Raw genomic sequence first — 27,281 nt, 5'->3', positions numbered from 1 at the left:
TTGTGCCTTGTAGATGGTAGACAGGCTTTGGGGAGTCAGGAGATGAGGTATCACTGCAGAATTCGCAGCCTCTGACCTGCTCTTATAGCTACAATATTTATATGGCTGGTCCAGTTAAGTTTCTGGTCAATGGTAACCCCCGGGATGTTGATGGTGGGAGATTCAGCAATGGTAATACATTGAACGTCAAGGAGAGATGGTTAGATTCCCTCTTATTGGGTATGGGTCATTGCCTGACACTTGTGTAGTGCAAATATTACTTACCACCCCAAACCTGTATGTTGTCCAGGTCTTGCTGCATGCTTGGATGGACTGCTTCAGTATTTGAGGAGTTGTGAGTGGTATTGAACACTGCGCAACCATCAGCAAGCATCCCCATTTCTGACTGTATGATGGAGGGAAAGTCATTGATGAAGCAGCTGAAGACGGGTGGGCCTACAACAGTACCCTGAAGTACTCTCACACCAATATCCTGAGACTGAGATGATTAACCTCCAACAACCATAACCATCTTCCTTTGTGCTAGGTATGACTCCAACCAGTGGAGCTTTTTCCTCACCTGGATTTCCATTAACTTCAATCTTGCAGCAGCTCCTTCATGCCACACTCAGTCAAATACTGCCTTGATGTCAAGGACAGTCACTCTCACCTCACCTCTCGAATTCAGCTCTTTTGTCTATGCTTGCACCAAGGCTGTAATATGGTCTGGAGCCAAGTGATCCTGGCAGAACCCAATCGGTGAGCAGGTTTTTGATGGGTAAGTGCCTTTTGATAGCACTGTCAACAACAACTTCCATCACTTACTGATGATTGAGAGTAGTCTGAGGGGTGGTAATTGGCTGGATTGGATTTGTCTTTCTTTTTGTAGGCAGGGCATATCTGGGTAATTTTCCACATTTTTGGGTTGGTGCCAATGTTGTAGCTGTATTGGAACAGCTTGGCTAGGGGTGTGGCTAGTTCTGAAGCAAAGTCTACTATACAACAACTTCTGAAGCAAAGTCTACAGTACTACAACTGGGATGTTGTCAGGACCTATAGCCTTTGCATTAACCAGTGCCTTCAACTGTTTTTTTGATTTCACATGGAGTGAATCGAATTGGCTGAAGACTGGTATCTGTGAAGCTAGGGACCACAGGAGGAGGCCAAGATGGATCATCCACTTGGCACTTCTGGCTGAAGATGGATGCAAATGCTTCAGCCTTGTTTTTTGCACTGATGATCTGCCATCATTGAGGATGTGGGTGTTTTTGGAGCCTTCCTCCTCCAGTTATTTATTTAATTGTCCACCACCATTCATGACTGGATTTGACAGGACTGCATAGCTTTGAGCTGATCATTTGGTTGCGGGATCGCTTAGCTCTGTTTATTACATGCTGCTTCCACTGTTCAGCATGCATGTAGCTTCACCAGATTGGCACCTCATTTTTAGGTATGCCTGGTGCTGCTCCTGGAATGCTCTCCTGCACTCCTCATTGAACCAGTGTTGGTCCCACGGTAATGGTAAAGTGAGGAATATGCCTGGTCATGAAGTGGTTGAATACAATTCTGCTGCTGATGACCCACAGCACCTCATGGATGCCCAGTTTTGAGCTGCTAGATATGTTCTGATTCTATCCTACTTAGCACAGTGATAGTGCCACACAACACGATGGAGGGTATCCTCAATGTAAAGATGGGACTTTGTCTCCACAAGAGCTGTCATGGACAGATGCATCTGTGACAGATAGACTGGTGAGGGCGAGGTCAGTTAGGTTTTTCCCTCTTGATGGTTCTCTCACCATCTACCACAGGCCCAGTATGGCAGATATATCCTTCAGGACTAGGCCAGCTCGACATATAAGTCCCTCACCCTGTGTACATTCTGTGCTCTTGCCACCCTTGTGGTAGAGTACTGATTCATCAGCTGAGGGCGGTAGGTGGTAATCAGCAGGTTTCCTTGTCCATGTTCGACCTGATGCCTTGAGACTTCATAGGGTTGAGTCAATGTTGAGGACTCTCAGTGCCAACCCCTTCCGACTCTATACCACTGTACTGCCACCTCTGGTGCATCTGGTGAGACATTAACTCCAAGGCATCATTCGGTGAGTATAATTATGTCAGGCTGTTGCTTGACTAGTCTGTGGGACAGTTTTCCCAATTCCCAAGTTGTCCCCAGATGTTTGTGAGGCGGACTTTGCAGGGCCGATGGGGAAGGATGTTGCTTCTGCGGCCTAGGTTGATGCCAGGTGTCCATCCATTTTTATTCTTTTTCAGCTTTTCTATAGTGATTTGATACAATGGAGTGGCTTGTGTTATGAGAGTTCAGTGAGATCTTTAACGTTAAAACAGGAGATATGAACTCCCCAGATCAATTTAAAGAATCACACGACAAGATTTCAAGTTTTAAGACTTTTATTATAACTGAAAAAAATTACCATTTAACTATGTAGTACTTTGTAAGCAGCTAATACTCCAAATTAAAGAGAAAGGTATTTTCTTCACATTAAAACACTTGAAAACCTCACACATTTATACATAACACAATCGTCTTTGAAGCGAAATCTTTGCAGCTAAAAGTCCCAAACTCCTCCCAGTTGCAATGGGTTGGATCTCCCAGACCTTCTCAAAGTCAATGTCCTCTTCGCTCACTTCTTCCAAGCACTTTCCACTTGGACTTCCCTGAATAAGGTGATCTCTGGTGACCCTGTTGGTCTTTCCTTCCCTGCAAACCTCAACTTTCAAATCATGTTCAAGTCTTCTCAGCCTTTTGCTGTATCAGTGTTCTGAGAGGTGTTACCTGTCTCTCTCTCCCTCCTGAGGCTACCAGCACTGGTCATTGTCTTCCAGTCTTCCTTACAGCCTGCAGCTATCTCAATGTCTCTAGAATTTATCCAGAATTAGAAGTCATTCGTTTTTTCCATATGCAAAGACCACAAGTTTGCCCACAGCAGAACCACCCGGGCCTTCCTTTGTTTCCAGGTGTTAGCATTAGCAATTCATATTTGCATTTTCAGAGACACTGGCTCCTTGTTTATAATCTGAGAGCCTGGGAAAGCGAAACCCATTGTCTGTCAGGTCTTATAACCTTGCATTCTCTGCTTTTCAAAAGGGTCTTTGATATGGGCTCTCTGCTGTCCTAGCAACCAAGATTCCCACCCCATCCCCAAGCAGTGCTGCTGCAAGGCCACATGGCCCCTCTGAATCCATCCCACACCCCATTCTCCAAAAGACAACCATGCTACAAAGTCTAGCATTCACAACATTTGCTAGGCCATTTCAGAGGGCAATTAAGAGTCAACCACATTGCTGTGGGTCTGGAGTCACATGTAGGCCAGACCAGGTAAGGACAGCATATTTCCTTCCCTGAAGGAAGGACATTAGTGAACCAGATGGGTTTTTACAACAATCTGTTAGTTTCATTGTCACCATCACTGATATTCCAGATTTATTAATTAATTGAATTTAAATTCCACCAGCTGCCTTGGTGGGATTTGAACTCATGTCTCCAGAGCATCAATCTGGGCCTCTGGATTATTAGTCCAGTAACATTACCACTATGCTACCATTCCCGTTGAAAATACAAGTTCTGTCCTCACTGTATAATACTGATTTTGTTGGCTCTATTTCTTGCTTTGCTCTCATTATTTAAACAATCTCACTGCGAGATTCATCAATTTAATGGGGAAAAGTATTTTTCACTTTATATTTAATCTTTCTTTTTTCATTATGATGTTCCCAGTGCAACCTAGGCATGCTCAAATGTTGGATAATTAAACAAGAGTCCTTGGATGCCCAAGCACCATTAAATAGAGCTCGTTGGGGGTGGGGGGGGTTCTCCACAGAGCTGGGACGAGGATCCCCTCGGATTTTGGCTCAGTGTTGGGACCCCCACCGACTCCATAAAATCCAGCCCAATATTTCAGATGTGGATCCTTTTACTGAAGGGTCCACACTTGAAAAGCGAACTGTTCTGTTTTGTCAACAGAATAACAAAACTGAATTCAAAAGGGTAACTATGTGAAACATGAACAAAGGAACCAGATGTTAGCTCAGGTAAAGGTTCAAATGGGAAAGAGATTTAAATGTGGAATAAGGAATAGAACATCCAAAGAAAAACGATTTCTCTTCAGCCATTATCCTCCACAAACAAGGGGTCGAACTTGTACTCTATACTTTGGAACCAATAGGAAGTAAATACAAAATCTAGGGCATGTGTATCACTCTTTTAAACTGCATATCCTTATTCCCAGTTAAACAACTACTTTATTATTTTATTTTTTTTTAATTTAGAGATACAGCACTGAAACAGGTCCTTCGGCCCACCGAGTCTGTGCCGACCATCAACCACCCATTTATACTAATCCCATATTCCTACCACATCCCCACCTGTCCCTATATTTTCCTACCACCGACCTAGGGGCAATTTATAATGGCCAATTTACCTATCAACCTGCAAGTCTTTTGGTGGTGGGAGGAAACCGGAGCACTCGGCGAAAACCCACGCAGACACAGGGAGAACTTGCAAACTCCACACAGGCAGTACCCAGAATTGAACCCGGGTCGCTGGAGCTGTGAGACTGCGGTGCTAACCACTGCGCCGCCCTTTTATTAATGGTTCTAATCAAATACTAAAACTAGCCCATGAATAGCTACTTCCCTTTTAGGATAGCATTAAAATTAATTCACATAACATGCAAAGAAGAGAGCGCGGTTTTGAGGGGGGGGGGGGGGGGGGGGTGGAAGAAGAGAAGCGGAGAGCATGGAGGCATTCCAATTTGCTTTTGAGAATTGTTGGTGACATATTTATCCAGAACATTTGCACCATAATATTTTTCAAAAGATATAGTTACCATAATCACAGATGGCTCCCTGTGACATTACTTATAATTCTTTTCAGAAGCAAGTTTTTTGTGGAGCTGGGTAAAAAATGTTTGCAGTCAATTAAAACTTAAGACACGCTACCTTGCATGGGAACATCTGGATGGCTAAGGACAACTATTAAGCTAGGTTGGGTTTATCAGTGACCAGGGTGAACAACACACTCATTCTCCTAATATACCCAAGAGCCTGGAATGGGACATAACATTTTAGATCAACGCAGTTCAGGCCATTGCTAGCAATAGATTCAGAGAGGTGCTACATTGGCTTTGATCATTTGTTTTTCTTCAACATCATCTCCAATTACACTCTGGGAAGTCCCATCATCAAACCAAGCAAAGCTTAGCCACATATTGAATGAATGTGCACTGCACGATTACTGACAAGCAGAAAGATAACTCAGCAAATGCCAAAGTTCATTCCACTCAATCTGTAGCAATTTTATCTTATTTTATTTAGAGATACAGCACTGAAACAGGCCCTTCAGCCCACCAAGTCTGTGCAGACCATCAACCACCCATTTATACTAATCCTACATTAATCCCATATTCCTACCACATCCCCACCTTCCCTCAATTCCCCTACCACCTACCTATACTAGGGGCAATTTACCTATCAACCTTTTCTGACCTCTTTATAAAAAGACTTACTTTAGCTGACATCTATAAAGTTTCCAGCTGAACCATCACACACTTAATAAACATTGTTACAATAGCTTTGAAAAGCAGAGCTATAATTTGGTTCTCAACTTAGGGCCAAGCTACTATTCCCAAGAAGGTCTCTTCCTCAAACAGCACCACATAAACTGTCAGTAGTATGTAGTGGGTATCAAATGTAGATTGGTAAGCTCTTCCTCTACATTCTACATATCAGGCTGTGACCAAACTATTCTCTGTGATGATATGATTTTACAAATTACTTTTAAGAGACATCTTGACAAATATATGAATAGGAAGGGAATAGAGGGATATGGGCCCCGGAAGTGCAGAAGGTGTTAGTTTAGGCAGGCATCAAGATTGGCGCAGGCTTGGAGGGCTGAATGGCCTGTTCCTGTGCTGTACTGTTCTTTGTTCTTTTTGAGAGTGCGAACACTTAAATAAAAGCTCTTGTTAAAACATAAGGTTGGGGAAGAGGGGTGTGGTTCGGGAAGCTAGTTTGGGGTAACTTAATTTGAATAATAAATAACATCTTACTGAAGGCACGTAGGTTTCCTTTATTGGTTTTCTTGATTTTGTAAAGTAATATTAAAAAGGCGAGATGCATATTTTAATTGAATAGAAAATCAGATGTGCCAAAGAATATCTTTTTAGTCAAAAGACAGAACAGTAAATATTCGCAGAAAATATAACGTTGCTTGAAACAGCAGCCTTCCAGATACTGTACGAGATCATTGCAAAACTAGATCAACAGTGGACGCAAATCTGGTTGAAAGTTCTTTAGGTCTCCCTACCAGATCACAAGGACATACGACATATCTCCATACCATTCATTAAAACGTGAAGTAATTATCAAGAAAAGTTTAATCTCACATAACCTTTGTTCCAGCCAGGTAAAAAAATAGTTCTTCACAGACAATGGATTTTTCCCAGTTCAAAACTATATGGAGCAAAAACTTTCTGGTTAGCTTGGTTTTTGTTTTGGTCCATACAGTTTTGAAGTGGAAAAATTCATTGTCTATGAGGCACCTATTTTGCCCCCAAGGTGACAGTGGGCAGTTCGGTATATATGGCTGTTGTTTTTAACTGTTCAGCTGGCAGATTCAGCTGCTTCTGCTGATGTGCTTTGAACGTTTTTAAAATCATGGACTGGGCCATCTGGAGGTTCCACACACTTAGTCTATAACTATTGCTTGTAATCTGTTGCTTTCAATAAATAAGCATAAAGTGGATAACTAGGAAGGGGAAGATTTACCCTGTGTCATTTTTAGGAAGGCTCCATGGTTGTGGAAAAAGTCTGAAAGCCAAGAGCTTTAAGGCCAGTGTGATGCCATCAAATCAATTTACTAAAATATCTATAGTAAAAAGGAATATGCAGGTAAGGGAGAAAAACAGTTTAAGAAATCTGTCTTCTCAGTACGAGAGACAATCGAGTGTCACTACTTTGTGAGGTCTTGGATCTTTTAGAAGCTTTTGTTATTATTGCAGAAAGTGGTTACTTTGACGTTGCTCCATTTGTGGAAAGAACTTCTAATCATAACCTGGGCAGACTTCACATTTTTGAAGGAGTCCTGTCCCTACTCAGACGTACACTCTAAGTGGGAAGCTGGGACACACATATGATGCCAACCATTCTTAACGCTCAATTTAAATTAGAAGATTTTAGTACTGTACCATATTTTGAATAAACTGGAATGCTAGTCCAACTTCTTACAATTCCAGCCTGTTTGTACAGTTTGGATTCAGGAAGCCAAAGGGAAAGATTTAATTTTCCTGTAAGGGAATCATTCATTACCAAGGTGAGGGACGGAAGTACATATATACATCTATATTCCTGAAGAACAGTTTTGATTTTTCAAACACTTTCCATTCCACTTTGATCTACCATGTAAACTTATACAGTGCTACATGATATTCATGATTGCAAATCTTCCATACACCAAGATTTGAGAGTCTTCATCGTTTAAGTGTTTGGTTCTTGAAGGAGCATCTTTCAGAGGAGTTCTGGCTGTACATTGGCAACTTCACTCTAGTTATGAAAATCACATTGGTGGTCCCTATGTTGCTTTATGAACTTGGTGGCTGCTATAATTTAGGTTTATGAGGAGACAGCCTCTGCAAATATACTGGCAAAATTCACGTTGGGTCTCTGGGAATGGCTATAAGCAAGGTGATTATGCTGGCCAGGGTTCTTGATCTAAACCATGTTCAGTTTGAATCCATTGTTCACATTTTAAGTGTTTCTGCAGTAACTGTCCAGAGAATTTTTTGTACTGGATACAAATGAAGAGGTAATTTCCTGTGGGATGATAATGGAGATACGGATGTAGCCTTTGGTAACTGAGAAAGTTCATTGGCGTTCTGAAGGACCTTGTTTCAGCTGGATGCAATCCATTATGAAACTAGAAAAATTTGAAAACCAGGTATATTGATCCAAATTATCAGTGAATTGAAGGATTAATGGCACTTAGATATAATGATTTCCGGCTGAGAGAAAGTAAAAGTATTAAAAATTGTAAAATTCTTTTCCACAGGAAAATTCCATAGTAAGCTGAGCCACTACTCTCTCAGAATTGAGAAAAAGAACTGAGCAGTATTTTTTTAGAATTATACTATACATCTAGAGAGGAGGTGACCACACCAACAAAAATTTGTAAAAGTACTGCGTGCTTCTCCCTGTTAGAAGAATTTAGTTTACGGTGGTTGAACAAACAAACAAGGATTTCCAAAATGAGTGGAAGTATTACAATAAAAAGATCTGAGCTTCCATTTCACCAATTTGGATTTATGTCATTCCATGTGTGCTATTCTTTGTTTTAGTTGGCACTGGGCTAGTCAGTAACATATTTCTACAGAACCACTTATGTAAAAAGGAACAAAATATATACACCTAATACACTGATAGAGGTCATATATTTGTGTGCATACTTACATGCATATTTTGTAGCATATAAATTGATATGTGACATTGCAGAAATACATTTTAGTTTCTTTTCCTTTAATGAAGAGTTCGGTGAACCTTAAATGTTGACAACTTACATTGATCTTGTAACTCCTGGCTCATTACAGAACATTAAAAAAATGAAAAAACAAACTGTATAACAGTATGATGCTGTCCGCAAAACTAAGTTACATTATTTACATTCCAAAGGACAGTGCTGACAGTTTGGAAAAACATAAAAACCACATACTTAAATGAATATTGTCCCATAGTGCCCAACTGTTAAATTACAGACTCAAACATTTTTACTCAGCTAGTATGTGTGGAGGACAGACTGTATTCTGTATTAACAATAATTACAGCTAAATAAAATACGGCAGGACAAAACTGTTTCCAATCTAAGCTTTACTGTAAAGAAACCAAAACAATAAACATATAATTTTATGCCCTAATTGATTAAGGAACAGGCTTAGATGGTGATATTTTCTACAATAGAGAAATCCTTAATGTGGTTTAGCATCTGTGATCTACAGTACTGAAATCATTTCCAAATCACAGCACCCCTGGCTTAACACAGGTAATTTATATTATTCACAGGCCAAAATACAGCTGATTTTTTTTTTCCATTAGCAGAGCTTGCTCTTGGTTAAACACAACTTATGGAAAATGAGTTTATTTGTTTCTTACAATTCATTGTCTTTGAAAAGCTAAGCACCTGAATCAGTACTAACCGTGGAAGATATACAGGTTTGAAAGCATAGGAGCATCCCCATGTCTCCCATTCAACAGCATTTTAACCAGAATGGTTTTTTTGGAACAGTTTTTTTTTTAAATACAAGGATCATACTTACATAGGATGAATGATTTTCAGTTTGTTTCAAAAGTAACTGACTCTAAGCCATTTACAAATGTTTGAAGTAACTGAGATGAAGGGGCAAGCTGTTCAGGTAGTAGGATAATAACTGCTGTAGTGCACTTTAAAAAAAAAAGAAAATCTATTCTTTGATCAACCTCTCCACCTCCCCCCCCACCCCCCCCACCAGCAGCTTGAGAATTTCCACTGTTTTACAATACCATGATCTGAAATTGCAGAAGTTATTGCGTAAGCATTATCCTATACATTTTCTTCAATAAATTTCCACCAGTGTTCAGAAAAAAACACTCATGAAATGCTGCTTAAGAAACTATAGCTTAACCATATTTTACAGCCTTAATTCATTGGCAATTTTGGAAGCAATGTTTTTGAAAGCTATGGATGTTCCTGATATTCGCTTAAAACGAACTCCATTAAGTGACAGTCTTGGCAGTTTGCAGACCTCCATCTCCCATTGGACAAGATTTTCTGCGTGCCCATCGCCATGGACACAGAAGAGCAAGAAACGCTCACGTTGTTCATAATCACAATTATTTGCATCAAGAACTTTTCGGATCTCCCTCATCATGTCATTGGGATCCATGGAACTGGTCGTTTTCATACTCCAGGTAAATCGGAGTGAACGAGGCTTTGCTTCCTTGATTTCGTCTTTTTGATCCCCAGATACATTGCGACTGCAGAAAACAAAAAGATTGGGCAACAAATCATTAGAACACAGAACTACACCGTGCTATTTCTACTCCTTTCCTCCATTTTATAAATACACGTAATCTGTCAACAAGCATGCACCAAGTACAAGCTAACTGTATACTGGGGCTAGTTGCTCAACATCTGCATTCTAATAACTATGTAGAAAAATACTACATCTCCTTTCTTAAAACATGAAAATAAACTTTATTCTAATTAAGTGTTGCTTTGTTAATTTAGCTTAATTTACGATGTTACCTTTGGGCTGCTGCATTTTCAGATCATTGCGAAAAGATTTCGGACGTGTATCAAAGTTAAAGTAGTATTATATCCTGTAGTCGATGACCTGACTCATGAACATACAAAAGCTAAGTGATATAAGACTACTTTTAGTCGGCAGTGTTGCATTGCTTGTGCTCTGCACTGTGAAGTAGAACATCATTCTGATGCTATGCCAAGTTTAGAAAATATCAGCTGTCCATTGTAGCACTGGGAACTTTTTAAAACTTAACATGGTATGGGGGAAAGTAATTGCGGCTTGCATCTCCTAACATTAAAAATGAGCTCCCTGAGGAGCTGAACTCTGGAGAAATACACAGCTTTCTCCATGGGAATGCGTGCAGCAAAGTGCAACAAACTGCACATTGCGATCTACAGACGCCTGTCTCAGTCTTGCATATGCTGTGCAACAACAGTGTTAAATGTAATTTTTATTTAAAATCTTATATTTATATATACAAATATATAGAATGCCGCTTTGCACCAGTTGACCTGTAATATTCGAGGTCTAACAACTAATTTTTTTGATATAATTAACAAATATTTGGACTGTATTTTAAAGACATTTTTAAAGGAAAAATGGTGTTGATTTGGTGCTCAGTTTATTAATCTGCTGTGCTCATAAGGCATAGATTTAAAGTTATTGGTAGAAAGATTAGAGGGGAGATGAAGAAAACTTTTTTCACCCAGAGGTTGGTGGGAGTCTGGAACTCACTGCCTGAGAGGATAGTAGAGGCAGAAACCCTCATCTCATTTAAAAGGTGTCTGGATATACACCTCAAGCTACGGACCAAATGCTGGAAGGTGGGATTAGACTGGGTGGCTCGTTCTTTGGTCGGCGTAGACACGATGGGCCAAGTGGCCTCTTTCTGTGCTGTAAACTTTCTATGATTCGATAAGGTAGAGCTATGAGGTCAAAGATACATATAAAATGTTTCAAACAAAACACTGTAATGCAATGCACAAGCAGGTCAGGTGCAGTGAAATAGTTGCATTAGTAAGATTCAAATAGCAGTAAAATCAGGGTTTTTAAAAAAAAGTTCACCTGATAATTTAGTTTCCAAAATTTTTTTGATCAGCCAGGCATCTGACATGCATAGAAACTCATAATCATGTTTAAGAGTCTTCAAACCAAACTACTGAGAAATCTACAAAGGTAGAGCTGTCATATGATTTGTACACTCTCTCATTGTAAGGTTGCACCCTTGTTTATCAAAGGCCACAGAACAGATGCACAAGATGGGATTAGCCAAGTGTGCAATAGTTTAACTGACTAACATTGTGCACCTTGCTTGCATAGCATTGGTAAACTTTCTACTGCTGATCTAGCTTACTCCGTTAAGGCTTAGGTTTGCAGAATTAAATGCCGCTGACTGCGAAGTGCCCCAGATGCCTGTGTGCAATAGTTTAATTGACTAACATTGTGCACCTTGCTTGCACAGCATTGGTAGACTTTCCACTGCTGATCTAGCTTACTCCGTTAAGGTTTAGGTTTGCAGAATTAAATGCCGCTGACTGCGAAGTGCCCCAGATGCCTGTGGCAAACCCACCTCTTCAAGTGCCATTGATAAGCTAGGTTTGCTGGTCACTTGCTGAAACTGTCATGGAGCAAGATTGACCAGCCTGGTTCAGATATTGGTTAATAAGTATGCCAGAGAAGATTAATTAGTCTCCAGTCTCCCATTGCCAACCAGTTCTCACTTTACATTCCTCATTATCCTTCAAGAAGGATCACTAGTTGGTGATCAGTCAACTCAAAATTATGGGCTTGAGTCTTCAGTAGGCAAACAGCAAGTACCACAACCTGCTCCCAAAGAGCAGTGAGCAGCACAATTCAGTACTAAGAGTATGTGTTTTACTATCATCTTGGTGTCCACAGCATGAATGCATACTGCTAATTGGGGAATGCATTGCAATTGCTTGCTTCTTTTCTTCTCTGCAATCTAATTACTGTATGCACAGACTTGTGGATATATGACTATGTTCAGGTCAAACTGTCCAGCAGCTGTCAAGTCAAGCTTCAATTTCTTCAGAAGCTATTTAATAAACATCTTCATATGATGGAAGGACCTATTGTTATGTTGGACCAGCCAGCTTGATGTTCTAGACATGCAAGCCCTTTGCCACTTAACAAATTTGTGCATCATCAACTGCTTAATCTAGATTTTTGTGGCTCTGGCGATGGGATGGCCCATCATTCAGCTAACTCACCTCATACTTACTTTTCAGAGCAAACTTAATCTACTTTCTGTGAGAGGATTTTAGAATGTATATAGTGAGAGTACTTGTTTTCTCTTGATACAATGATCTTACTTATGCAACAGTTTAAAAAAAAAATCAGGATGAAGGATTTTAAATGAAACACTTTCTCTACTTGGACACCTACAGTGTTAGCATCAAGCATTCCTAGGTATAGCAGGGGTTAGCTGCAGAGTTCAGTTCCTCTTTCTTTGTTTAAACACTAGTTTTTAACTTCACCCTCTGAAGATCAGCACTACTGCACAATTGAAACATTTCCATTTCTCTTTATGAGCGTATTGAATTGGGTAAGCTAATTTGATGTAGGACCCTGACAGCAAGTGGATGGGGACAACTTTCATCCCATCAAATCTAGGTCCTAAATGTTAAAAAGGTAGTCACCAAATCTTGGGTTGCAATTTTTATCTAAATTCCCTGGATGAACAATGATGAAGTATTTAAAATCTACAAATAGATTCTTCCACTAGCCTTTAATTTGTAGAATGGTAATAGTGATGGCTTTATTGAAAACCTCTGTCCTACTTATATTAAATACTACTACATATTAAACATCAACCGAAATTTCAACCATTTTATGAAAAGAACTATCAACAGTTCTTGAAAATATGTTTTCCAGGAACCAGGCTACGTACATTTTTGGCAGGCTAATGTTTAGTTGCACTGAGGTACATTTACTAAATATATATGCATTCTCACCTTGAGCCCTCAAATCTCCCGTTTCTCTCAGGTTCAGTTGGGACCCTCAATGAAAGTAATCCGAAAGCACAAGTGAGTAAAGAAAGAAGAAAATTCTTAGGCTTGTGTTAATTTAGGCTGTTGCGAACTAAGACTACACCAAAGAATTGCATATCTGATGTAGATAGAAAACATGCATTTTCTTACGTCTGGCAGAAAAGTCTATCCACGTAATCACACTCTCAACCTGGAACCCTTTATAAAAGCACAATGTCGTTTTGCTGGTCAGATATATTTGTGATACTCTAACACAGCAGAGGCCACTTACAGTAAGAAAAACCTTCTGAGCTACTTGCTACAAACATAACCAGTGTGATTTTATCAAGATTAGGAAGTAAAAATGTTTGTGCTTTGTAGGGAAGGTAGAAGAAGTAAACACAAAAATGTTGAGGATGTTGACCTAAAACCCCTGTACTTAAAATGATATATACTGAGTTCTAATCACTAGCAGCAGCAGGGAGAAGTAAGCATCAGATCAATATAAAATTAGCAAGTAGTGCTGGAAGAGATCCAGTAGCTTATTTTTAAACAATAACAACTTGCATTTATATAACACCTTAACATAGAAAAATGTAATCTGCGTTAAAGAAGCAATAGTTATGAGGGGTGCCCAAAAACTTGCTTGGGGTTTTAATTAAGGGACAGAGGTGGAGGGAATTCCAGAAAGTGGGACAAAAGGTTACCAATGATGGAGTGAGGGGGCAGGTGGAGGAAAGAGAAGCTCTAGTGCCCAGGGTCAGGGAATGGAGAATTTTAGGGTGATGGGGCAGGAGGAGGTTACAGAGATAGGAAAGGCAATACCATGTACAGAGATCCAAAGACGAGGATAAGAATTTTGAATTTGAGGCATCGGGGGACTGGGAGCCAGTGCTGGTCAGTGAAAATGGGCAAGGATGACTTGGTGTAAAGTAAGATATGTGTAGCAGAGATTTGGGGAGCTGGAGTTTATAGAGGGTGGAGAATGGGAGGCCATCCAGTGCAACATTAGAGTATTTGAGTCTGGTGGTGACAAAGACATGAAATGAGTGTTTCAGCAGAAGATGGGCTAAGGTAGGAACAGGAGTGGGTTATGTTATGGAGATGAAAGTGGGTGCTGCTCTTTGTATGAGAGGGGATATGGGGTTGGATCCTGAGCTTGGAGTTAAATAGTTACAGAGGTTACAAGCACTCTGGTTTAGCCTGAGTCTGAATTTTACTTCTTGCATCTGTTAAAAAGGTAACCCCTTCTCCATTTAGGCTAGTAGAAATCTATTGCATTGCCGCTGAGCACAATTTGGAAGTCAGCTCATCAGAAAGAAAAAAGTAACATATCGTTCCACAGCTACCAAACATATAAACATCACTACAAACAATTAAGTTGTAAAATTTAAAACTATAAAATAATTAAAAGTTTACTTAAGGTGAGCAAGGGAAGATAAAGACAAACCACACAAAATCCAGCAGTTTTAATCAAAGCTGAAAACACATGCAAATAGCTATTTACTCAGGAACTAATTTTCATTAAAAAGGAGCCTCAGATTTCAAGGTAATGCACTACCCATATGGTATTTCGTGCTATCTTATTATATTTCTGTCTCCTATTTTAAACACAATTACAATTCATGTAAAATGAACATAGATGCAAATGAATCAAAACATGCTGGCGCCAAAATCAGCTATCAAATCTTACTTTGATATTTGGATTTCAGTGGTTATAGATTTTAAAGTAGAAATTAAACAAGAAATATAATCTACCCAATGCTGCTTAGATAAACACTGTGGTGTAAACCACAGTAATACACATTTGGAATCAGACAATCATGGCAGATTCCTTATATTTCTAATTTACAACAGACACATTCTTAAACTTGATTTGCCATAACAATGAAAAAGTTGCTGAAACCTGCCACCTGATCTGCCAGGATGATTAACTCAAATAAAGTCATCAGATTCAAGTACATAATTTCAGTGCATCAACCTGTTAACTCCTATTATACAGAAATCTCTCCATCCGAGCACATTGCTTAAATTCAAGTCCTGTTTCCAACACAAAATGTTACAATTATTCTTAACATTAAATACAACCAGCTGCCAAAACCAAATACAAAATAGGACATTTTAGAAGGCTAATCACTTTTATCTATGTGGTCTCGTTAAGGTTTTTTTGATTGATTACACTAAACTTGGAACCTAATAAAATTAAAATCTAAATCAAACACTGGTTGGAAAACTAGTTTAAGTTTAATTAGAATTAAACTATACACTACCAGTATATAATGTTCACAGACATCCAGTGACCACTAATGCTATCAAATTAATGATTAGGCTAATAATTAGATCCCTGGGTGAAGTGAATTCCTCTTAAAAATGGGGAAATCCTTATTATTCTCTGAAATTAACAATGCATAATAGAATTGCACATTTCAAAGCTTGTGTCATTGAGATTCTATTAACAGGTTTACAGAATGAAACAGGAATTCTCCAATTTTTTGTTAGAAGGGAAATGACTCTAACATCTCCGCTACCTGTTTTATCAGCAAAGCAACAGACAAAACTTTGCTAAGGAGGTTAAAATGGAACATACTGACATGAAGTCCCAATAATGATATTTTTAATTAGCCATATGTGGGGACTGAAGGAAAAAACATAATTTGATTTTAAAGGAATATAGATTAAAACTAGAGTGTAAAATCTCTGAAGTGGAATTTGACTTTCAGATTTACCCCAACCTGTTATATGTTCATTTCCACTATGCATTCAAATGCATTTTCAGCAGGCTAAAGGTTAATCTTAAATGAATACTATTTGTCACTAATCTTTAGTGGGAAGTTCAACTAAATAGGTATATGGATAAAGGAGAATGATGGGGTATAGATTAAATTGTCCTTGACAGAGGACAAAGGATCGGCACAACATCGTGGGCCGAAGGGCCTGTTCTGTGCTGTATTTTTCTATGTTCTAAATACTGGGTTTCTCAAATAGTTTAACTACGAATGTTAGCATTTTTAACAAAGGGCACATTGTAGTGAATGCACAAGTTCATTGATGAAAATGCCTTGACTGCAGATAATCCCACAGGCTCAATAAATCTGCAGTGTAGCTTAACATTGGATTTAGCTGCCAAAAACAATTTAAGAGACGAAGAAAACATTGTTACTGTTAGCAATTTCAGGGCATTCTACATATTCAGAAGTACTTCACAGTCATTTACTAGTTCACATATACAATTAATTTACTGATAAACACAATGACATGGCCACTAATACAACACAGAGAAAATAGGAAATCTGAATCACAATAGAAAGCAAACCCGATATGAGCAATATAGACTGAAGTTCCAGCATCCAGATTCACACAGCTAATTGTTTTATGCACAATATTGCAGCTCAATTTCGTCTGACAATCTTTAAGTCAGTTGATATATTAGAGTACAGTGAAACAAAAATATATTGATTTTTCCTTCCAATGCAAACTATAAAATAAAGGTCAGACTTTCCTCCTATTGTGTGCATGTTAGAAGTGCAGTACTTCTTCACAGAGAAGTACTTTTATGAATAAACCAAAAGTATTGACTCCTTAAATTAATGTTTAAGGTGCTTTCCTTCTAGAAACATTTCCTTAATAATTATGCAATATTTCATTATTCAACTGCATTGAATTTATATCTCAATTTCAGCCTAACACATGCCTGTCCCTTTAGTCTGCATTCAGGACTGACCAAATAGTCTTTAAAATGTGCTAAGAAGCAACATGTTGAAAGTAACATGGCTTCTCAACAGAGAAACATTTTTGTAATATTTAACACATCCTAAAGTGGTATTAGAGCAAAGAAGAATGCCAGTTCTTTTAAAACTGGCTTTCAGATGGGAATTTCTTAATTACGTGTCAAATCTAACTGCTATCATAACCTAAAAAATGTATTTCTTAGTACTGTCCGAAACAATTCTGTATGAATCACAAAGTGTTTAAAGTGCTGATCTTTAACTTACTACTGTATTTGTATTTATAGACAGTGGAAAAGTCCTTTGTATCTCAGATCTGGAAGAGAAGAGGAATTCTAAACATAAAACAGGGTTTTGTAAGTGTGTAAAGAAAAAAATTTCAGAAATAAATATCAAGAGGAGGAAAGATTTAGAGGCTGAAGACTTACTAACAGTCTTTGATCCTTGTGGAGGTGTATTTGCGGGTACTGATTTGTTCGAAGTCTGCCGTTTTGATGGGTCAATAGTGACCCTGAGAAGAGGAAAAATGTTGGAGAATTAAACTGTACATATAGATTAATCAGTCTGACAGAAGTCAGCACATTGTGTGCTGACGGTCCCACCTATAGCCGAAGCAACTCAGAACAAAATTAGAATAAAAACTACATTAATCCAAGTTCCTCATCACTGACCAAAGATGCACTAGGTTCTCACACAACTACTTAACTGCAATCTTCTCAGTAATGTCAAACAGGTCACATTAACTACATAACTGACCCAGTGAAGCTCAGGACAAATCTGTAGTCACATGAAATATATTTCACATGTATGCAATATTTGTCAAGTGCTGAATGAAAATACAACCTTTATTCTCATCTTTATAGAAAACCTCAGAATTTGGCAAGTCCCACCCATCTCTATGATTGTCATTACATCCCCACTCTTTTGTATTTCACTCAGAACTCCTACCAGCTCTCTAACTCACTCTTATCTGAAATGGTGAGAGGGCAACCAATACCACCAAAAAATAGATTAACTGGTCGTTTATCTCACTGCTGTTTGTGAGAAACTGCTGAGTGCAAATTGGTTGCTGCATTTGCCTACATAACAATGACTACATTTACAAATAATAACAGGCTGTAAAACACTTTGGATTATCTGAAGTGCTATATAAATGCATGTTCATTCTCTTTTCCCTCCTCGTGGAAAACATCTTGCATTTGATCGACTAAAAAAAAACAATTTCTCAAGATATGGGCACTGATGACAAGGCCAGCATTTATTGCCCATCCTTAGTTGCCGTGAGAAGATAGTGGCTGGCCTTCTTAGCAGTTTGATACAATTGTGTGGTTTGCTCGGCTACCTCAGAAGGCAACCAACATTAGTATGGAACTGGATTTATATATAGACCAGAACAGGTAAGGATGGTAGGTGTCCTTTCCAGAGGACATCAGTGAACCAGGTGGGTTTTTGTGACAATCTGACAGCTTCACGGCCACTTTCTTTCTCCCATTTAAAAAAAAAACTGAATTAATATTCTCAAACTACAATAGTGACATTTCAACTCATTCTCTGGATTACTACTCCTCACTTACAATGACGTGATCAACTATTGGAATGAACCCTATTCTACGAGTTACATGAATAAGTTTTATCACCAGCAATCCTCCACATTTTTGTATTTTTTTAAAAAAAGTAATACTATTTAAAATTAGTTTTTCTTTGGGAGGTTGGCAGCTCCTGGCCTAACGATTTAGACTTTGAATTCTGTCAGTGTAAGAACAATTAATAAAATGATTTATAGACAGGTATAAAATGTTATTTGTCACTTAAATCTAAACTTCAGAAGCAACAGCAGTATTTTGAAAGAGGATATTGTCCAGATTTGGAGGTTGATAAGTGTTTCTAGGCCATTGAAAACTGTAGAGCCATCTTAGTTATAGTTCATGAACATTAAGAATTGCTGACATCTTTTTTAGTACATATTGTATGTGATATCCTCTTTCAAGATCTTGCATCCAGTTTGGGGAAAGCCTATAAAATAGATATATACTTGACAGGATCAAGTATATTTTATATCGTTAATGAAAGGAATCACTTTTTTTGAAACAGAAAGTGGGGTGGGGTGGGAGGCCTAGCAAAAGTTTTGCAAACTACAGATTACAACAATTCAATAGATCTCTGATTTTTTTTGAGGGTGGGGAAGAAGAGAGAAGAATTTTGTGTTCAAAGTGAAGGCTGAAAATCCTAGCAAAAGTAGAACATTTTCTATTTGTGCACTGTGCATTTTCAAGCACTTCCAAGTATAGCATGACTAGATACAAGGTTGAGCCCTTTCCAAAAACTTCCAACAATGTATCTTAATTCCATTTTCAAAGTATCACTATTTACTGTATCAGTTTCAATTTTTCTACTTCATACACCAGCCATTCTGAAGCAGCAGCCAAAATGTGAGTAGCGTTCTGCAATAACCTACAGCAAATAGGTTGGGATTGCTAAACTTATTTCCCTTGAAATCCTTACATTAAGTGGAGGGAGAGACTTTCAATCGATAAGTTCAGCCTAAATGCTTGATGTGAAAAGATAGTGTACTGATGCAATCCTTCTTAAATTTAAGATTCAGTCCCATGTTATGATAAAATTAAAAAATTATGTTTTAATAAATCAAATCAGTAATCATGAAAACTCACATTTTAAAAACAAAGAATGCAACAATTCCTAACTCCAAAAAAATTACATTATTTTGTCTTAGGAAGTATAATTAACAGAACTATTGAAAATTTGAACGTTAGTTGTGATGTTCTAAACAATTAACTTACGTGCAGGAGATAAGAATACAAGGAAGTCTTTGGTGCTGGTGAACAGGACTTTAGTCATCAGCTATAATGTACTTAAGATTTTGGTAACCTTAATCAGAAAGAAAAGCTAATACTCAATGTTTAATTGTGAAAAATACTAGTAAGCTTACTGCATCAGATAACTAAGAATATTCCAGTATTTTCTTTGGTCAGTGATAATGAAATAGTTTGAAGTGATTGAATAGTTCACAAATATCATCAAATCGTTGAGCAATAAATCATTCTGGACATTTCTTCCATTTAAATCAAAAGTGGTTTGAAATGTACCTCTGACTGGTCTGTAAATCCCTCCTCAAATCTGGATATTTTATACAGTGTTAATAGTGATTAGGTTGGGGGAAGAATGGATGAAAAAGAATATAAATTCAAAGAATTTTTATGAATGTGTATTCAACAAAGAAACAGAAAAGGACAGGGCTAAAAATAAACATGCTTTAGCACAAGAATTGTTTCAAATCTATTGGCAGAATTCTAACTTTTTAATCATTCAGAAAACCTAAACCCCATGTATCACTATTAAAAACAAAATACAGCCAGAAATTTGCATTTAATTTTAACTGAATGTACTGGCCCATTTGCATTAGACATTTGCTTCCTGCAGTGGTTCTCAAGCGCCAGGTTCCAATCCTACTGCTGAAGAAACTGCTATGGTAGTATTGCAGGGTTTTTTCTATAGCTGCTCGGTTGAAACAACTGTTCATACAAAGTCTGTATTTGTAGAATTGCTATAAAGTTATTATTTTCAACTATCAGTTTTGCTCAATACTAGCACTCTTCCGTCTGGGTCAAGTTGTGGGTTCCAGCCCTACTCCAGGAATTGGAGCACATAATCTAGAATGACAGTTCTGCACAGTAACAAGAAGCTGCATTGACATAAGTGCTGTCTTTCAGATGAGATGTTAAACTGAAGCCTTTGCTACCTTTGGAAGTAGGGATACTATTCACTGAAGAGCAGAATGGGGGTGGGGGGAGAAATGGGTGGGTGCTTCCTACCAACATTTATCCCTTGAATACTATCACCTAAACAGATTAACTGAGCATTTGTCCTGTTTATTGTTTCTGGGGCCTTGTTATGCACAAATCGGCTACTGTAAAACAGCGACTGCGCTGATAAAGTAATTAATTGTCTATTAAGCACTTTGGTATGTCCTGACCATGTGAAAGGCATTACATAAAGTGTTCTTTCCTTCCTATTTCCTTGGTGCTGTAAACTCCCTAAGTGGCTAGACAGAGGGTATCAGTGGAAGGGTGCTTTTCTGAATGGAGGGATGTGACTAGTGGTGTTCCGCAGGGATCAGTGCTGGGACCTTTGCTGTTTGTAGTATATATAAACGATTTGGAGGAAAATGTAGCTGGTCTAATCAGTAAGTTTGCGGACGACACAAAGGTTGGTGGAGTTGCGGATAGTGATGAGGATTGTCAGAGGATACAGCAGGATATAGATCGGTTGGAGACTTGGGCGGAGAAATGGCAGATGGGGTTTAATTCGGACAAATGTGAGGTAATGCATTTTGGAAGGTCTAATGCAGGTGGGAGGTATACAGTAAATGGCAGAACCCTTAGGAGTATTGACAGGCAGAGAGATCTGGGCGTACAGGTCCACAGGTCACTGAAAGTGGCAACGCAGGTGGATAAGGTAGTCAAGAAGGCATACGGCATGCTTGCCTTCATCGGTCGGGGCATAGAGTATAAAAATTGGCAAGTCATGCTGCAGCTGTACAGAACTTTAGTTAGGCCACACTTAGAATATTGCGTGCAATTCTGGTCGCCACGCTACCAGAAGGACATGGAGGCTTTGGAGAGGGTAAAGAAGAGGTTTACCAGGATGTTGCCTGGTCTGGAGGGCATTAGCTATGAGGAGAGGTTGGATAAACTCGGATTGTTATCACTGGAACGACGGAGGTGGAGGGGTGACATGATAGAGGTTTACAAAGTTATGAGCGGCATGGACAGAGTGGTTAGTCAGAAGCTTTTCCCAGGGTGGAAGAGTCAGTTACTAGGGGGCATAGATTTAAGGTGCGAGGGGCAAAGTTTAGAGGGGATGTGCGAGGCAAGTTCTTTACACAGAGGGTGGTGAGTGCCTGGAACTTGCTGCCGGGGGAAGTGGTGGAAACAGGTATGATAGTGACGTTTAAGAGACATCTTGACAAATACATGAATAGGATGGGAATACAGTCCCCGGAAGTGCAGAAGGTTTTAGTTTAGGCAGGCATCAAGATCGGCGCAGGCTTGGAGGGCCGACTGGCCTGTTCCTGTGCTGTACTGTTCTTTGTTGAAAGGCAGAACAAAATTTCAGTAGTAAAACTACCTTGCTGCCTCTATGGAGGCAAATGCATTATTATGTCTATACTGTGTGTTTGCTGCCACCATTTGGTTATTTGGACAAAAGTACAAATAATTGGGCCATCACTTTACAAGAGGTAAATTATTAAAGGAAATAGCCTTCCAACAATTTAAAGCATTTAGAACCATTTGATTAAATACAAGAACATGTGGAATGATGAAGAGACATCAGTATCTTTTTTTTGCATACAACGTACAATCCAGACTATCATTAGCTCTCCCCAACCTATGTAATCTCCTAGGAAAAGTTTTCCCATGCTTTCTTGCTGTTACTTCACATTCTACATTATTTATCCTTGGCATCCACAGTCCAGCTGCACACGAATGATTGTGTCATTTTTGGATATATTTCTTTTCAGGACCTTTAATCCATTCCCAACCAGACATTTAGGGTGGAATTTTATGCTGGCAGCAGGGGTCTCGACGTCGGGGGAAACCAACGCCAGGATCCCCGTGTCGCCTCTAGTACGGAAGGCCCGCTGAATTTAGTACCAATCAGGCACTTAACTTGACAGCGGCATGACTTCTGTAGGATTTAGAACCCTGTCACTAGAAGACCTGGTCTTGCAGAGCTGCTGGCTAAGCAGAGGCCGGCAACTGCAGCGCCACTGCAGAGAGCGGCACTGGTACCAGGCTTAGATAGGTCAGAGCAGGAGGGATGTCGCGGGGTGGTGGTCATGGGGGGGGGGGTTGGAGGGGGGTCAGCAACAGCAGTGGTGTGGCCCTCAGTGGGCCCCCCACTCCATTCCCTATGCCAGACCCCTCGTTCAGGAACAAAGTGCCTTTGAACAAGGGATCCTCCCCGCAGCCTCCCCCCCACCCCGCTTGCAGCCTGCATGTTTTCTCGTGCTGTGCTTCCTGTGTGGTGACAGGGTCTCCCGCTGCATGGGTAATTGCAGCTGTGGTGGGAAGAGGCCCTTAATTACCCAGTTAAGGGCCTCAAGTGGCGGCAGAACAGGAAGGTCTTCCCACACCGGACTAAATTTTGGCAGAGGCAGGATAATGGTGGGGTCTTCCACTGCCACCACCCCATCTGATTTTATTCTCTCCCCGCCTCCAAACCTGCCACAGGGGAGAGTATAAAATTCCACCCTTAGTCTCTCTTTTTGTTTTGTTCCAGACGTTAATCAATGAATCATGAACACCTTTTGAATTCATTCCAGTTCTATGCCCAAAGTCCAAATGAATTTGTCTGCATCTGTCGTCTATGACTACAGCGTTCTATTTTTGAGTATCATATGAAAAGTTTAGAGTTCTAGGTTCCAGAATCATCTTGTTGCTCTTTTCTAACCTCTTTCCAATATATTAATCTCTTTTTCAAGGTGGGTGCCAGAATTTCACAAATATTCCAAATGAATCCTCAACAATTTTCTATATAAAATCAGAGTAACTTGTTTTGGTTAAGGTAAATGTCCTGAAGATGAATCCCATAACTTTAAATCAGCAACGATTTGAGTGAAGAAGCCTCATGTCTGGAAGTGTTAAAGGAGGCAAAGGACTGGGCAAAGGCGGAGCAAAGCGGCACCGCAAAGTGCTTCGTGATAAAATCCAGGGCATCACCAAGCCAGCAATTCGCCGCCTGGCTCGTCATGGCAGACTGAAGCGCATCTCAGGTTTGATCTATGAGGAGACCCGTGGGGTGCTGAAGGTTTTCCTGGAGAATGTGATCAGAGATGCGGTCACCTACGCTGAGCACGCCAAGTGCAAGACTGTCACCGCCGTGGATGTGGTGTACGCTCTGAAATGCCAGGGTTGCACACTCTATGGATTCGGCAGCTAAACAATTTGACCATTTCTACCAAAAACAAAAGGCTCTTATAAGAGCCACCCAAAACCTCACATAGAGATAAGTGACCTTGAAACTGCAGCGGGGATGTCTTGGGGTGTGAAATGGTTGTAGCTCATCCAAAAGAAAGGGCGGCACAGTGGCGCAGTGGTTAGCACTGCAGCCTCACAGCTCCAGCAACCCGGGTTCAGTTCTGGGTACTGCCTGTGTGGAGTTTGCAATTTCTCCCTGCGACCGCGTGGGTTTCTGCCGGGTGCTCCGGTTTCCTTCCGCAGCCAAAGACTTGCAGGTTGATAGGTAAATTGGCCACTGTAAATTGCCCCTAGTGTAGGTAGGTGGTAGGAAAATTGAGGGAAGGTGGGGATGTGGTAGGGATTATGGGATTAATGTAGTAATGTAGGGATTAGTATAAATGGGTGGTTGATGGTCAGCACAGACTCGGTGGGCCGAAGGGCCTGTTTCAGTGCTGTATCTCTCTATGACTAACTTTGTTTGCCTTTTTGATAATAACTTCATAGTGACTGCATATATTCAGTGAATGGTCAATAAATCAGAACTAAACCCAATTTTCTTCCCTTCCACTTTTGCTAATAGAAGCCCATGATCATGTCCCCACACTTTACGTTTCTTCTTGTACTGGCCACAACATTATACTTATGCACAAGAAATTCTACTCTTTAGCTCATTACATAGGCTATTAGATAACCACATAGCTTCATGCCAGCAGCAAATTTCTGAAACATCATTAGTACCAACCTGCTCAATGATTTTTTTTTGCAAATACTATAATTCAGTAGACACAGAACAGACCACAGCAGAACTCCACCAAGTTTCACACCTAGGATCTAATCTTGAGTCTTTAACATTCTTCATTACTTTGTACTTTCTGTTGCTAATCCAGATTACAGTCCAACTAGCCAATTTACTATTAATTAAATGAGCCTTATACTACTTATAAATTTCACATTTAGAGTCTTACCAAATGTCTCAAAATCCAAGCAATTTATTTCCATTGAAATTACCTTGTGTACCAATTCAGTTAGTTCCTCAAAGAATTAGAGTACAATAGTGCAGCACGATCTACTTCACAGTAATGTTTTTGAGTGATGTATTACAGCTTTTAGGCTATACATATAATCCTTCTGAACAGTATCATCAGACTAATGTGCTACATTATAATTTAACCAGTAAACATTGCAGTATCCCTAATAAAATGCAACGACTTTACAAAGTATCAATTCAATTGCTTGATGCTCCATGTTCTATAGACATGGTTAAAATGCAGAAATCGTCCCAATTGCAAAGTCCTTTTTCCATTTAAATTAATCCATTAAATGTAGCCCAGTGAAAGCATATCATCCTTTTGACACAATCAGGACAATGATAGCCTGGGGAAAGGCAGCAATACCAAAGCTGGTTCTTAAGCAAAAGGATATGTATTAATAACCATTTAAAAAAATTTTTTCTCCAAATACAGAAAGTTTGTCATTTCTGTAGTAGTGACATTGTTTCATAAAGCACACATATGTTCTAATATGGCATGATGTCAATCCTGAGCTGAGATACTGCAGGTTTTCCAGGTAGCACCTTCTGATTTACTAAAACCTTGCTTAAAATTCCAATCTTGGGGAGAAAGAAAAAAAGATAGGACATTATAAAAGATTTTACGGAAACATAAGACTGTACATCTTCCCTTATTGCAGAAAGGTATACTCATGAGTTACATGGATTCCTACCCAAAGAAATGCCATCAATGAAGGAAAAAACTCCTTAATCTAATGTGCAAATCTTTTCCATAAGGTATGGCAAATCATCTCTGTGCTGAGAAAGATATTTGGAAGACAGAATTATGCCATTTTCCACAGAAATCCAAATTTTGCTGCATCACTTGAATCCTAAACCACACTTCTTGCAGGAGACTTTAGTACTGCAATTACAGAATCTGCTTCCCCAGCCCAACACCTTTTACAAAACAAATGCTACTTCCAAAGTCTATAGTTGTTTACAGCATGCTTTGTTCAATGAAGGAAACTTTAACATACACCCCACTCATGCTTGGTGTATTATTAGAAAAGCAAAATGATTTCATCAAATCTTTAGTAATCATTATGAATCTAATATAACAGCAAGTGGTTAGTATGCTCAGCTGTAGATATGTTTAGAGCAACCAGATTAGAGCGCTCTTCATCATCATTAATGAATTAATAGTATACAATCTCCCAAGTAAGTCATGGGTATTTTTTTTCATATAAGCAGGAAATCATTGACTTATCAAAGCTGTGAAACCAGGTTTCTGGTGATATTGCAGATCAAGCCAATTATATTTTAAATCCTACCTTTTGGAAAACCTGAAAGACATGTTTCTAAATTTAAAAAAATGAGAAGCAAAAAATGTAAACAAAACCCAAACATGTATGTTGTACAAAAAAAATTGCATGCTTGTTGCCCAAATCAAACAGCAGTGATAAGATGGCATGATGAGAGGATAGCAACATGTCAATTGACACAAAACCTAGCTACAACTGAAATTCAGATTCCAGTCATGTAGAAATGTATGACTGCCCCAACAGACCAGTCAGGACCAGCTCAATCCCATTTGTCAAAATGCATTTCTTCAACCATTTTTCCATAAATAACTCAGATTAGGTTTATGGCACATAATCTGACTGGACAATTGTGATAGGTGAAAGATGCAGTGTTTCAAAAATGCCCACCATCTTATAGCTACATGAATTAAGCACCAACATACATGGAGTAGACCTATTATCGTTAGTTGCAATATATCTGCCAACAGGTTCTGTAAGATCATGTGCAACAGTCATATATAGCTTTCTGTAATTACTATTTTTTTTTATAAATGTCACCTCAAAAAAAGCTAAAAATGTAATGAGGTAACTCTTTCCAATCAAGAAAAAATCCAAAATAAGCCCCCATATATCTTGCATTTTTCACCAAATCAGTTTGTTTGCATTCACTCTATCCTGAACGATATCCACAGACAGAATATATACTTTTGAGTTTTTTTTTAGTTGGATAATTAAGAATGCTTCAGTAAGATTCATGGCAAATCTCTTTTCCTTTCAAACATTATAAACTCATATCTGCTCGTACACAGATACTGGTTTCCTGTCGAGAAAGTCTTATTACAAAATGGTGGAAGGCCGAAATTTAATTAATTATTCAGAGGTGCAATCCAGCAAGCAGAAAAGATTAGTATGAGTTGGAAAAAAACTGGAATTCAAAAGTAGCTCATTTTGAATTTAAGTCTGGGCACCTAAAAGCAATATATTTGAAAACTAAAATGCTTATAAACAACACTAGGTAGA

General features: G+C 39.0%; 2 protein-coding genes across 8 annotated transcripts in view; one reads left to right on the top strand and one right to left on the bottom strand.

The window, feature by feature from the left end:
* Positions 1-8,490: 8,490 nt before the first annotated feature.
* Positions 8,491-27,281, bottom strand: part of mark3a (MAP/microtubule affinity-regulating kinase 3a) — a 227,124-nt gene continuing 208,333 nt past the window's right edge. For 2 of the 7 annotated variants that reach the window (XM_068038975.1, XM_068038980.1), the window contains 3 exons: positions 26,292-26,318; positions 13,250-13,294; positions 8,491-10,002 (listed from right to left, as the gene is read on the bottom strand). In XM_068038975.1, coding sequence (XP_067895076.1) covers positions 9,657-10,002; positions 13,250-13,294; positions 26,292-26,318 — 418 coding nt within the window. In that variant the 3' untranslated portion in view covers positions 8,491-9,656. Of the gene's footprint in view, positions 10,003-13,249; positions 13,295-17,255; positions 17,306-17,413; positions 17,501-26,291; positions 26,319-27,281 lie in introns of those variants that run through there. The other 5 variants (XM_068038986.1, XM_068038978.1, XM_068038979.1 and 2 more) reach the window with 5 other exon arrangements.
* LOC137373734 (histone H4-like) lies at positions 23,638-23,949 on the top strand. Its single transcript, XM_068038992.1, has one exon. The coding sequence runs from the start codon at positions 23,638-23,640 to the stop codon at positions 23,947-23,949; it is 312 nt and encodes a 103-aa protein (XP_067895093.1).

The sequence above is a fragment of the Heterodontus francisci genome, chromosome 9 (genome assembly GCF_036365525.1).
Source record: "Heterodontus francisci isolate sHetFra1 chromosome 9, sHetFra1.hap1, whole genome shotgun sequence".
NCBI lineage: Eukaryota > Metazoa > Chordata > Chondrichthyes > Heterodontiformes > Heterodontidae > Heterodontus > Heterodontus francisci.
Note: the sequence above shows the minus strand (reverse complement) of the source record. Positions and strands in the feature narration are given on the sequence as shown.

Coding starts and splice junctions, on each gene's coding strand:
- LOC137373734 (XM_068038992.1), top strand. CDS start 23,638: ATGTCTGGAAGTGTTAAAGGAGGCAAAGGACTGGGCAAAGGCGGAGCA.